Source organism: Micromesistius poutassou, assembly GCF_964030765.1.
Source record: "Micromesistius poutassou genome assembly, chromosome: 21".
Taxonomy (NCBI): Eukaryota; Metazoa; Chordata; class Actinopteri; order Gadiformes; family Gadidae; genus Micromesistius; species Micromesistius poutassou.
This window is the reverse complement of record NC_140291.1, coordinates 11806537-11820443: the sequence shown is the minus strand read 5'-3', so window position 1 is coordinate 11820443 and position 13907 is coordinate 11806537. Positions and strand designations below refer to the sequence as shown.

The window sequence follows — 13907 nt, the reverse complement described above, 5'->3', positions numbered from 1 at the left end:
AGATGACTTCTAGGCTTACTGATCAACTGTCTGGGTGAATTGGGGTTTTGAATTGGGATACAATTAGGTTGATTTTAATTCTTAACTATGTATATCTAGAAATTAAGAACATGAAAATAACATCTAGTAATTAATAAGCACATTAACACTTTTATCCAATACATTTTACATTGAATTAGTAGATTTGTATCTTTAGGGATGAGTTAGAGGTTAAATATTTTGCTCAGGGATGTCTACTGGCACACTGGGGACATGGGGATGGAAACCAGTACCTTTTTGCTGGGGTTTGAAACACAGTTTTTAACATTAGTGTTGTTTGTGTTCTTGATTTGAAGTCTTATTACAGACTGATCCCATGGCATGTTTGAAGTATGGAACATACTGTGCTCTTGGAACCAAATAATGCACGGGGAACGAAGCGTTCTAGAATATCCTTATTAGTAACAGGAAATAACTGTGCATTTGGTTTACGCAACCGTTATTGTGCATAGCGCGTGGTTCTCCAACACAGGTGTGTGTGATAATGTGACCTATTTAAACCAATGTGAGGCATATACCGTATCTTAACCCCCCGAAGTAAGGTGTAGTAAAATAAACTCTGAGAAAACATCTAAGATGACATCACACACTAGCGGCTAACATGAGACCCCTTACACACATTCTCATTTTCACTGCTTTGGAGGACCTCAAGCAAGGCATAATTATGGTAACAACTGTTAAACTCCTACACGGTGGGCGTCTTTTGTCTGCACCTATTAGAGGTCATTGGGTGAAATTCCATAGATTACGCTGTTAGCCTGTCACTGGCTCAATATCAGCGGATAGCTGGTAGCCTAGCTTCGGGGTGCAACTTTAGACAACATTGTTATTCTTTATATTTTTCCTAAGCCAAAAGGACACGTTCATTTATTTATTTATTTATTTATTAACGTTAATAACCTATGATAGGTTGACGTCGTTTTTTATTATAGACTGGTGGCTTTGTATATTTTGATACAACTATTGTTGACTTTATTCTTTTTGCGTGATATGTAAGAGAGGTAATGTTTGAAGTTCAGAGTATGAGGTCAGAATAAGAAACACAAAGTTGTATCACAGGTAAGGTTACACATACAAGGATTATTTTCTCTGACAGATTTGGTGCAGTGAAGGAAAGGAGATACAAATAATAAGAAGTACTGGTCAATGAGTTGGCTGAGGTTGCAGATCAAATTGCACAAGTTCTTCACAAAAGGTTACCTTGAAATGACGCATATGTTTATATAAAGAGGTGAAGGTATTTATCCCTGGGATGATTGGTAGACCGCATGTCAGTTATGAACTGTGTGTTCATTACACACACACACACACAGAAAATCAAGCACAATCATGCAAATATGCATAAAGAAACACAGAAGTGAAAACACACACACACACACACACACACACACACACACACACACACACACACACACACACACACACACACACACACACACACACACACACACACACACACACACACACACACACACACACACACACAGGCAAGAAAAAGCACACACACATAAACTCACAGCTTATCAAACCAATCTCCATTGGCTTCATTCAGCAGCAGCAGCTGACAGCCTGAGCCTGCACCTCATTGCGGTACTGGCTGACGTCTCTAACAGTTCCCACTGACAGCAACCTGCTGCTGCCTTCTTAGCGCTCATAGCGTGTGATAACAGGTTCAAAGCCCACCTAATACTTGTGACTTGTAAGTAATGGCTTCTGTAAATATATTATGTTCTAGACCCACAAACATACACACACACATACACCTACCAGCTGATCCAAGTCTGAAGTCATGCTTTTAGGACTTGATATAAACAAGAGCGTGAACCCGAGTAACAGAGAAGGATTCATTGCCAGACTTGATTAAATGAGCTTTTCCTCTAAAAGAAAACAAAGAGCCGAACTATCGGGCGAGTGCTTTGTGGTTCTTGGACCCAGTGATGATATGATATGAAATAGAGAGCTGGCCACCTGGCCCGGTGAAAGTTTACGTGTTTGGCATCTTGGATATACCACAAAGGTAACCATGGAAGCCCCCGTCCACTGCCTCCACTCCCCAAGGGCGAGCCGAAGGCCCAAGACTTCCCGGTTGCCAACATCATAGTTTTTCTGAGCTGGGGTTAGATGGCAGAAGGAGAGATTGTCCAGAAGGTCCTGCAGCCCTTTGACTGAGCTGCATGGTCTGGTCTTTGGTGGAGCGGTGGGACAGAACACCTCCTCAGGACTAAGGGATCCATGAGTTAGGCCTGGGCAATAAAACAATAAATGATCGTATTGTGATAGACTTTTCATCAATATTAATATAAAACATGTTCACTATAAATCGATACAGACCACCGAATCTAGCAGCTGGGTTTGTTACACAAACACGGTTCCATACTTCTTTACAATATTTGAATGTTTTTCATTGTTGTATCGACATTGGAGTTTTATCTCCAATGGAGACATTGGAGATTTATCAATGAAGAACAGTGGAAGGTCATATTAAGTGTTAAACAGAAGTGTTTAAATCCAGCATGGTAATTCCTAGTCATTTTAGGTAATTAAAATTATCAATAGTTATCGATATCAATCAATATGATCAAGTTATATTGTGATATGTCTTTCAGCCATATCGCCCAGGTCTACCTTGAGTACGTGACCCTGAGACACGATAAAGCCCTGGAAGGAGATGGTGTCCATTTGAACCATGCCCTTCTCTGCCTTGACAAAGAGGAGATTGTCCAGCAGCTTTTGGGTGACTTGGCAAATGTGTTGCACATGCTCTGAAAGGGACATAGATAAGATCAGGATGACATCTAGGTAGAGAAAAATGCAACATTTCTCTTGAAATGTAGTTCACCAGTGCCCGGAACGCTGCTGGTGCGTTTTGTTAATTCAAAGGGCATGTTGAACACTGATGCGTATGAAGGGGTAGGCATTGTGCAAGTCCAGTTAGGAAGAAGGGGGAGGGGCTTCCTGCAGTAGCTCGCATGCTGATGATTAGGGGAGTGGTTAGCGGTTCTTTTACAGTTATTATAGTAAGTCCATGGTCATCAATGCAAGGATGCTGGCTTCCATGATGCTTTTGAATGATGCCTGCAGTCAATAAGTCTTTATTATAGGCGTCCATGGCAAGAGTTTCAGGACCAGAAAGAGAAAAGGACTTCCTCTAGGAGAGGTAGGTCTGGAACAGAGAAATATCACAGTCATAGGATCTGTGGGGAGGCAGTTTCCTTGCTAAAAGCACTGTGCAGATCCCAATATACGGGAGGAACACGAGCTATGTCTAACTTTGGCCCTCAACCTGAGAAAACAGCAGACTGGGTGAGCTAGTAACAAATAGTATACTGGGGCTTAACTGGGGAGTGAAGCACCAGGCAATGCAATTACATCACCATCCCACACCAGGACTTTGCCTGAAGACCACTCAATATGGGGGTTATGGGCAGCCAGCCAGGGGTGACAAAGAAACAACAGGAGTTGAGGAAACTCTACAATAGGAAACTGCAAGGAAAAACTCCAGGGGAATAGAGAAATGGCAGCATAGGCCATGGCAAACCTCATGGAGGCTTGAAGCTTTTCACAAAACAGGGTTAGCTTAAAGATGTCTCTCTTTGCCTTGCGTGGGTTGAGAAAATAACAATCATGAACTGCTATGGGTAGGTATTTCTTTATTAGACAACTATGTGGAGGAAAACCTTAGCTAGCAACACAGATTAAAACACATGCACACACTTCAATTACATTCGATTACAAAGCCCACACCTTACGTTGTATTGAGCTGTGATCCAGGATTCTTGTATGTGTAAAACATAACTATATAAGAATCAGTCACATTATAGTGCCATTCAGAGCAAGCATCGATTAGCATAAGCATCGTTTGGCATTAGCAGCGACGCCCTCACATCTCGATCACAGCAATTCGCGTGACCTTCAATTATAAAAAGATAGCATTGTTTTCCCTGCTGAATATAAACAAGCAGGCAACTCATCACAGAGTATTAGCAAAAAACGTGGTTGCTCTTAGGTTCCCAATTCCTTATTTAAATATTCCTTTTCGAGGGAGGGAACTTAATGAGACGAGACTTCATAATGAACACGGAAGATCTTGTTGCCCACAACAGGAGTTCTCTAGTCTTATGAATACCGGTGCAATCTTCTATCTAAATTTTTCACATATGGTTGACCACTCACTACGACTTCTTAAATCACCTTCCAGTTCTGTTCTGAGCGCCCATCTGTTTTGTCACTAAATAAACACCCGAATAAGAAATAAAAAAAAACGCTTGGATTCTGTGGGACTCTATTCCTTCAACGCTGCTTTAAACAGCTGCTGATTTTTTTTTTTTGGGGGCCACGATTTTGTCGCCTGAAGAAACATCAGTAAAACTCAGAAATGGGATTTTTGCGTCTTTCAAGAACAGCTGGGGCTTTTAGGGGAGAAAATAAAAACTAAAAATGTGTCCCGTTGATTTAAACATGAGACACAGCTCACAGCCCTCCCCGGTCTATCCAGACAAAGCTTAAAGGGTGCGAAAGGTCTGAAAAATACAAATTCAGCCAGTCTTCCCGAATGGAAAACTGAATGAGTGTGTGTGTGTGTGTGTGTGTGTGTGTGTGTGTGTGTGTGTGTGTGTGTGTGTGTGTGTGTGTGTGTGTGTGTGTGTGTGTGTGTCAGTTTGGTTTGAAATGTGCTGGGGACAGAGACGCATTCGAAAGTGCATTTTCAGAAGTGCTGGGAACAATGAGGATGCACTCTTTTTTTCTCTTTAGTGCTGGTTCTGAAAGACGGCATACCCATGTAGCTTACTAATGAATAAAATGTATACAAAAAACGGATACGTTTTATGAAGAAAGCATTTCCAAAAAGCATTGGACATAGGCTATGACCCACTATGTTGTGCTCCATGTACCCAATGTTGAAAACGTGACATGACATGACTAAGCTACCAACACAAACAAAGAGGAGCTAGGAAAGGAAATGAACTATGTGTTTAAGTTGTGAAGGGGCAAACGTGTGGCTACACACAGCCCTACAAATGTCGTCAAGATTGAAAAAGCAAAAAATATTTGTTGCACAGCTGAACACTGTATCACATCATGAGCTGGCTGTTCTCAATTCACAACACACATCCATCCAATCTACATCAGGCATTCTGACCAAAACTCTGCATGTTTTGGTCAATGCACTCCCCACCACAATTATTCCACTAATTACTCCACTATCGTCATCTCCACTATACCCAACGCTGTACAAATGCAAACCGTGGATAAGTTAGGCTACTTGGTGGCTATGGCTAACATCAATTGCAAGAGTTGAAACAGCTGACCACTTGAGTGCAAAAAAACACAAAACACCTCACCACAGCACCAGCAAATCTTAAGCAATAAATATTGCGTCTTACCTTTATTTATGTGGCAGTGGTCTGCAGATGCATCCTGTGGTGTAGCGTACCACGTCCATTTAGTTCAACAGGTTATCGCTCTGATATGTCCATGGTACTAGCAACCTGCTCTGGTGCTTTTTACCTTCATGTATTCAGGCTAAAATGACTTGATTGTCTGATGCCTCATCATTGCATCCCAGCCAAAGAGTATTGGTATTTGTTACGATTCAAGACGGGAAGGACCCAAGCGCACGGCACGAGTAACAACAGACGAGAGAGGTATCAGTTGAACAGTTTATTAATCCACGGATGGTAATGTTTGGTGCTGGTGGTTGCATCCGTTGATGTTTAATCCTGGCTCCACGGACCGGGTGGTCCGAACCGGGGTGGAATGAGTCGGCTGGCAGCCGAACCGACAGCCACACCCGACGATCCGGTGGTGATGGTAACTCCGGCAGTAGAACAGGCTTGAAGGGTGGTCGTGATGGTGATGGCTGGTAGGAAGACAAGAGTATCGGGAATGCGCAGACTAGAACACGAGGAAACTAGGAAACTAGGAATACCGGGTGAAGAATCAAGAAGCTACTCAACATGGTAGAACAACTGACGATCTGGCGACGAGTGGTTGGAAGGCTGGGGTAGATATACAGGTGATCCTGATTGGAGATGACTGTCAGGTGCGGGTGATTAACGAGGCTGGTTCCCACGCCCCCGCACATGAAACACTGAGACAACAAACAGGAACAGACAAGACGGACAAGGAGCGAAACTAGCGGCAGCTAGGACCTGGCAGGAGAGACCGTGACAGTATTAATACCTCAAGCGTGTTTAAATGCCTGGTGAAAGAACGGACAAAAAGATCCTAATTACAGAAAGTATCGCTACGCTAACTAGCCGAAACTACTTTCATGAGCCTAGTTTCCATACCAACGTTCAACTGACCAAGAGTCGGCTATCGTTACTATAGGAACTATTTTCTGATGGAGATGAACTCGGGCAGAAAGCTTGAATTTGAGGGCAAATTAACCCACAATATGAAAATATTTTACAATATCGTTAATAATGAAGATGGTTTGTGTTATTGAATCGCAATTGCACACTTGAAGCACAGGACTTCGGAACTCGGCGCAAGCGCCTCGTTCCTATGGCAATAATGACATTCAAGAACAGGGCGAACCGGACACCGCGCAAAGTGAAGGTGTCTTGCTTCGCCCTGAAGGGGCTTGTTCTAGATAATAACTGGCGACGTTGTATACATTATCCCGCTTATTACACGGCTACTTGCCAAAACGAAAAAATAACTTCACACGGTGTGTCTTTTTACAATTCACTTCTTACCAGCATTCGTAGTGTTGATCAGCAGAGAAATAGTCCGCCAAAGATGTTGATGTTGCTTAGCAACCAAATACGCTGGGGTTGATAAGTTACCATACTACTCGTGGAGTGATGTGAGAGACGTGAATCAGAGCCGCTTTCCTCCTGACAGCGGTCGTTATATGCAACGGTCAATTATCGAAAAATAATTCACAGCTGGAAGTCGGGAAGGACCATGCAAGTGAACAGCGCATACCACAGCATTGAGAAGAGCCGTGTAATAATCCATAATAATTCAACTCAAGTTTTTTGTCTTTTTAAGTGGTGGGTACAAAATGTTGACGAAAACTGGTGGGTACTCGTCCCCAGCGTAATCAACGCCTATGTGTGTGTGTGTGTGTGTGTGTGTGTGTGTGTGTGTGTGTGTGTGTGTGTGTGTGTGTGTGTGTGTGTGTGTCCACAGGCATTACAAAAGTTTTTCAAAGTAAACAAGCATTTCAGTCTGTCAGCCGATACTTTTAGGTTGTGTTGTGTGGACGCTAGTGGTGGATTTCATGATTTGTTTGAATGAATCAGTTTGCGTCAGTCAGTTCGCCAAGAAGAGTCGTTTGAATCGTTTGTTCGTTTGTTCATTCAGTCGCGTTTCCGGTAGTGGTGAATCATGGTTCTCAGTCACTGAGTCGGTCAGACTCAGCTCCTCCCTCGTTCTCGTTCTCAAACGAATCACGATCGTGCAAACGGTCATCAATCAACACAACATTAACTAAGTTCCTTTTAGCTGAGGAGCGCTTCATGTTCAAGATCGGGATGTTGTTGCCCGTCTGGCTCTCGTGACTTCTCAGTCCTCAAGTCTTCACTGCTAAACACAGTGAACAAACGGCGACTCGCGACTCAGCGCGACTCAGCAACTAGTGGGTGGAGCTGGGAGTCGAGTCTCTGAGAAAGAACGATACGAACGAGACAAACTGAAACAGGGAATCAGGTCGGTTCCTTCATGTTAAAGAGTCGTTTGTTCTAACTGATTTGTTCGCAAACGAGCCATCACTAGTGGACGCCCGTTCTTAATAACAACCCTCTTTGTACCTTGAAGATATGAAGAAAGAGCAGTATTTACCAGCTGTTCAAAGTGACACTTCAAAAGTCACTTTACTATTCTCATCTCCCTCCATCTCTCCATCCCCCTCCCCTCCTCTCTTTCTTCCCTCCCCATCCCTCACATCCCTCTCTCCTCCCTCGTCCTCACCCCTCTCTCCCCTCTAATTACTCTCCATTGACCTCCCTTTTCTCCCTCCCTCCTCATCATCCCTCTTTTCATCCCTCATTCTTCCTCTTCACCCCCTCACTGTCTCCCCCTTTTTCCCCTCCATCCCCACCTCTCTTAACACCCACACCCACCCTCTCCCTCCATCCATCCATCCATCTCTCCACTCCCCTCCTCACTCTCCTTCTCACTCCCCTCCTCACTCCCTCCCCCCCCCCCCCCCCCTCCCCCCCCCCAGGTGAGCCGGCCTCGGCCAAGGAGAACAGCTGCCTGAGTGCGGCCAAGGCCTGCAATCTGAACGACACGTGCAAGCGATACCGCTCGGCGTACATCAACCCCTGCACCAGCCGCGTCTCCGTGTCCGAGGTCTGCAACAAGCGCAAGTGCCTCAAGGCCCTCCGACAGTTCTTTGACAAGGTAATCACCACCGCCACCGCCGTTTCACGGGCTTGTTACTTATGGCTGCGTCTGGGTCTCTCTCTCTCTCTCTCTCTCTCTCTCAAAGTCTCAAGTCAAAATAGAATATATTTAAAGATCAATTTGACTATAGGCTAAAGACTAGTGAGAGTAGGACCAATCTCACAACTATACCAAGTGTTACTTTGGAAATCTAAAAATCTAAAACCAAAAACAAATCTAATTCTGTTGTTTTTTGTTTAGCTCCGGATCCCTTATGGAACCAATGCTTTGCTACAGATAAAGTAATGCAGAACCCCGGTTTGGGTTTTGGTAGACTGTTATTTATGATATTTCATTGACCACATTATTGAAAAAGACAATTACTGAATACACCATTCTAAGTATTTGTTCATGTATATAGTTAATATTTGTTAGTGGCCACCGATGTAGCTTTAGCCAATAAACACTGTGTTATGATAATTCCCACTTGAATATCCTGTTATACTGGGATAGCCTCATTTCACAGAAGTCACCTCACTTAGTCTTTAAGCAGCCATCCCATAATAATCCATTGACTCCTTGACTAATCGTGTAACTCGGAAAACAGCTCAGGCCGACGTAAGAAGTCATCTCGAAAGACATTAACGAATGCGTCAGATGAGATTACCCAAATGCTTTCGCATTCGGGAAATATATTGGGAGGATGAAAAATACGACAGCCCGGATTTTGATGGATGTCAAACCTTCCGATAGATAAATATGGAAACCGATTTTTCTTTTTTTGTTGCTTTTTTGTGTGATAAATCGTTATCCGCCACTTAAAGCAACCACAGCGTTTCAAGACCGCTCACCCGTATGCATCAATGTCACACTGATGGATTCTATTTCACGTGATGTAAACAAATAAGACCATGTTGTGAATAAACACTCTTTTTATATAATTCCAACGCTTGTCAGCACTGACAGAGCAATTTATGCCTGAAAGACGGAAAGTGACAAAAGAGCAACAATTTTCCCAGATACTGATAGCTTGTCTTGCTAACGGATTTTCTCATAGATCGCTACGTCTCATTTTCTCCTCAATACAAACTGCCGTGTGACAGCTCGGTGACAAAGCACAAAAAATAGCTCGTAAATATGAGTAAATCAGAACTTCTTGAAAGGGGCTTGAAACTCTCTCTTTGACCTCCTCTTCAATTCAAAACTTTTCAGCAAGAGGGTGGTGGTCATTTGGCAGAAGAGAATAAAATGCAGGCTGAATTCCTCCTGTTCACACTGAGAGCTCCTGCCATTGGTTGAACCAGACCGCATGACCAGACCCCAAGTAACACCCATGACATGATTAACATGACAAATGGTGTAGATAGGAAGTTCTAAAATCGCACACATCCTATCCAGAATCTCCCATTCTACTTCGTTCTCACCTTGTCCTCTCTCTCCCTTTTTTTTTTACCCTCTCTCCCTGCCACAATCTTATCCCCTTTCCTTTCTCTCCATTTCCTCCCCCTCTGTCTATCCTTCCACCTCCTCTTATCCATCCATCCCTCCCCCTTTCTCTATCCTTCCTTTCCCCCCCCCCCGCCCCCCCCCCCCCCCCCTCTCCAGGTACCGGCCAAGCACAGCTACGGCATGTTGTACTGCTCATGCCCGGCAGGCGACCAATCAGCATGCGAGGAACGCCGGCGCCAGACCATCGTCCCCATCTGCTCCTACGAGGACCGTGACAAGCCCAATTGTATGTCCCTGCAGAACGCCTGCAAGACCAACTACATCTGCAGGTACGCGCTCAAACACACGCAGACACACAGGCACACACACACACACACACACACACACACATACACACATGTCCCTACAGAACGCCTGCAAGACCAACTACATCTGTAGGTACACAGGCACACACACACACACACACACACACACCATCTGTGTGTGTGATCCTCATTTTAAAGAGGAAATTGTGTATATTAGAATACTAGTATACTATATTAGTATTAGAATTAGAATATAAGTAGAATATTAGAATATTGCTCATATTCAACATAAGACTATGCAATGCTGCATTGAAGATGTTAAGAAAAAAGAAAACTACATTTTAATTGGCCTGAATAATACCCACTTGTAATCAAAACTGTCTGAGTGTATAAATATTGAGCTCTTATTTTCAAAAGTATATCAAAAGTATTTCAAAGTATATTTCGTACCATCCAAATTGTTAAAGGTGTGTGTGTGTGTGTGTGTGTGTGTGTGTGTGTGTTTGCGCTGCAGGTCCAGGCTGGCTGATTTCATCAGTAACTGCCAGCCAGAGGCCCACTCTGTGTCCGGGTGTTTGAGGGAGAACTACGCAGACTGCCTCCTGTCCTACTCCGGGCTCATCGGTGAGACTGGACTCACACTGAGCTTATCTGTCCATGTTTGACTTGCTGTTGGTGCAGTGGAACTAGACTACAGCAAAGGGAACCATGGGAGACGGGGTTTGCTGTAACTTGACTATAGGCCTTCATCACAGCAGTGTCATGGTAGGGGTGACCACAGTTGTGGCTCATGACATTACTTATGGGCGCCGGCATACCCATAGACCTAAACATAGACCTATACATAGACCTAAACATAGACCTATACATAGACCTAAACATAGACCTATACATAGACCTATACATAGACCTATACATAGACCTAAACATAGACCTATACATAGACCTATACATAGACCTAAACATAGACCTATACATAGGCCTATACATAGGCCTAAACATAGACCTATACATAGACCTATACATAGACCTATACATAGACCTATACATAGGCCTATACATAGACCTATACATAGGCCTATACATAGGCCTATACATAGACCTATACATAGGCCTATACATAGACCTAAACATAGACCTATACATATACATAGACCTAAACATAGACCTATACATAGACCTAAACATAGACCTATACATAGGCCTATACATAGACCTATACATAGGCCTAAACATAGACCTATACATAGACCTATACATAGGCCTAAACATAGACCTATACATAGACCTATACATAGGCCTAAACATAGACCTATACATAGACCTATACATAGACCTAAACATAGACCTATACATATACATAGACCTAAACATAGACCTATACATAGACCTAAACATAGGCCTAAACATAGACCTATACATAGGCCTATACATAGACCTATACATAGGCCTAAACATAGACCTATACATAGACCTATACATAGGCCTAAACATAGACCTATACATAGACCTATACATAGGCCTAAACATAGACCTATACATAGACCTATACATAGACCTAAACATAGACCTATACATATACATAGACCTAAACATAGACCTATACATAGACCTAAACATAGACCTATACATAGACCTATACATAGACCTATACATAGACCTAAACATAGACCTATACATAGACCTATACATAGACCTAAACATAGACCTAAACATAGACCTATACATAGACCTAAACATAGACCTATACATAGACCTAAACATAGACCTATACATAGACCTAAACATAGACCTATACATAGACCTATACATAGACCTAAACATAGACCTATACATAGACCTATACATAGACCTATACATAGACCTAAACATAGACCTATACATATACCTAAACATAGACCTAAACATAGACCTATACATATACCTAAACATAGACCTATACATAGACCTATACATAGACCTATACATAGGCCTATACATAGACCTAAACATAGACTTATACATAGACCTAAACATAGACCTATACATAGACCTAAACATAGACCTAAACATAGACCTATACATATACCTATACATAGACCTAAACATAGACCTATACATAGACCTATACATAGGCCTATACATAGACCTATACATAGACCTATACATAGACCTAAACATAGGACTATACATAGACCGATACATAGACCTATGCATAGGCCTATACATAGACCTATACCTAAACATAGACCTATACATAGACCTAAACATAGACCTATTAGACCTATTATAGGGTCCCGTCCTTCCACTCCCTGTTTTCTCAGTTAAACAGAAATCAACTACATTTGTCCCAGTGTTTGTTCGATGTGAAATGAAGCCAAAAAAGACGCCCTCTTCCTCCGGTAGCGCAGTCGTTCGCGACGCCTTTCTTGTTTGTCGTTTCTTCTATTTGCCTGTAACTCATGCTCCAATCTTTCATCGATCGATGCGGATGTTGTGGATGCAACGGAATATACGCATCGCTGCAGCAACATTTAAGATGATGGCGATGAGTTCTGCCCGTTCTGCCTGCGCGCTGTCTGCGGTCAAACCAAAACAAACCCGACCCCGCCTCTTGCGAACGGTCGAACCTCCTGCTCCACAAATGCGGAGAAAAGACGGAGGTCACATGTGAAAGCAGCTAATGTGAAATCCGTTTTTCAATCGATGGACGCTGTTGTCCACAGTGTCGTATAATGAGGCCGCATATTCTTAACAGAGGCACTCAAACCCTGACGTTCCTTAACATGGCCCCCCCCGAGTGGGAATCAAACCGGTTACCTCCTCTGTCTTGTTAAAGCTAAACACAACAAATCAAATCAAATCAAAGTGCATGCTTGGTGTGCTAGAGTAGCGGTTCCCAACCCCCGGTCCCCGGTCCGGAGCCGGTCCCCGGACATATTTCCAGAAAAGGCAATTATATATTATAGTATTTCATTGTTGTTGCTTTAATTGTTGTGAATATGACCATCTGTTAAGATAAACCATCTTGGAAAACAGACACATCCTTTGTTTAAAAATTATGCATCTTAAAATTAAGGCATTCAATTGACTACCGTTCCTCCAAATTTCTTGAATATGAATATGCCGGTCATTGGAACAAAAAAGGTTGGGAACCCCTGTGCTAGAGATTTAATTTAATCCCCCTTTCCCCCCCCCCCCCCCCCCCAGGTACAGTGATGACCCCCAACTACCAGCGGGCCCTGGGCCTCAGCCCCTCCCCCTGGTGTGACTGCTCCAGCAGCGGGAACAACCACGCCGAGTGCGACAAGTTCTTCGACCTGTTCACCAGCAACCGCTGCCTGCGTACGTCTGGCCGTGTTCTCACCACGGCCCCTAACCTCCATGGCCGCTAGTTAGTCCTTTAGTGTCTTTTGACGGACCCTTCTCACAGGCGTCGTCTTTGGACAGAAACAGGGTGTCCGCTTCTTTTATGTAGCGGGTAGAAGACTTAGCTAGTTAGCTTAGCTTAGCTTAGCTTAGCCACTAGTTGAGTCTACTAGCGTTGCGCTGGTAGAAGACCTACCTTCACTAGTTGAGTCTACTAGCGGTGCACTGGTAGAAGACTTACCTTCACTAGTTGAGTCTACTAGCGGTGTGCTGGTGGAAGACTTACCTTCACTAGTTGAGTCTACTAGCGTTGCGCTGGTAGAAGACTTACCTTCACTAGTTTACTAGTGAAGTTTACTAGTGAAGGTAGTCACTAGTAAAGTCTACTACCCGTGGCCCTGGTACATAGAAGCAGGAGACCCATGC

At 43.4% G+C, this 13907-nt stretch overlaps 1 protein-coding gene across 1 annotated transcript in view; it reads left to right on the top strand.

The window, feature by feature from the left end:
- The window catches only part of gfra1b (gdnf family receptor alpha 1b), a gene marked incomplete at its 5' end in the record, with an annotated part of 41541 nt that overhangs the window by 15385 nt on the left and 12249 nt on the right, over positions 1-13907 (top strand). The window contains 4 exons of the mRNA XM_084485669.1: positions 8219-8397; positions 9985-10157; positions 10648-10757; positions 13323-13457. Of these exons, the coding sequence (XP_084341795.1) occupies positions 8219-8397; positions 9985-10157; positions 10648-10757; positions 13323-13457 (597 nt within the window). The remainder of the gene's footprint in view (positions 1-8218; positions 8398-9984; positions 10158-10647; positions 10758-13322; positions 13458-13907) is intronic.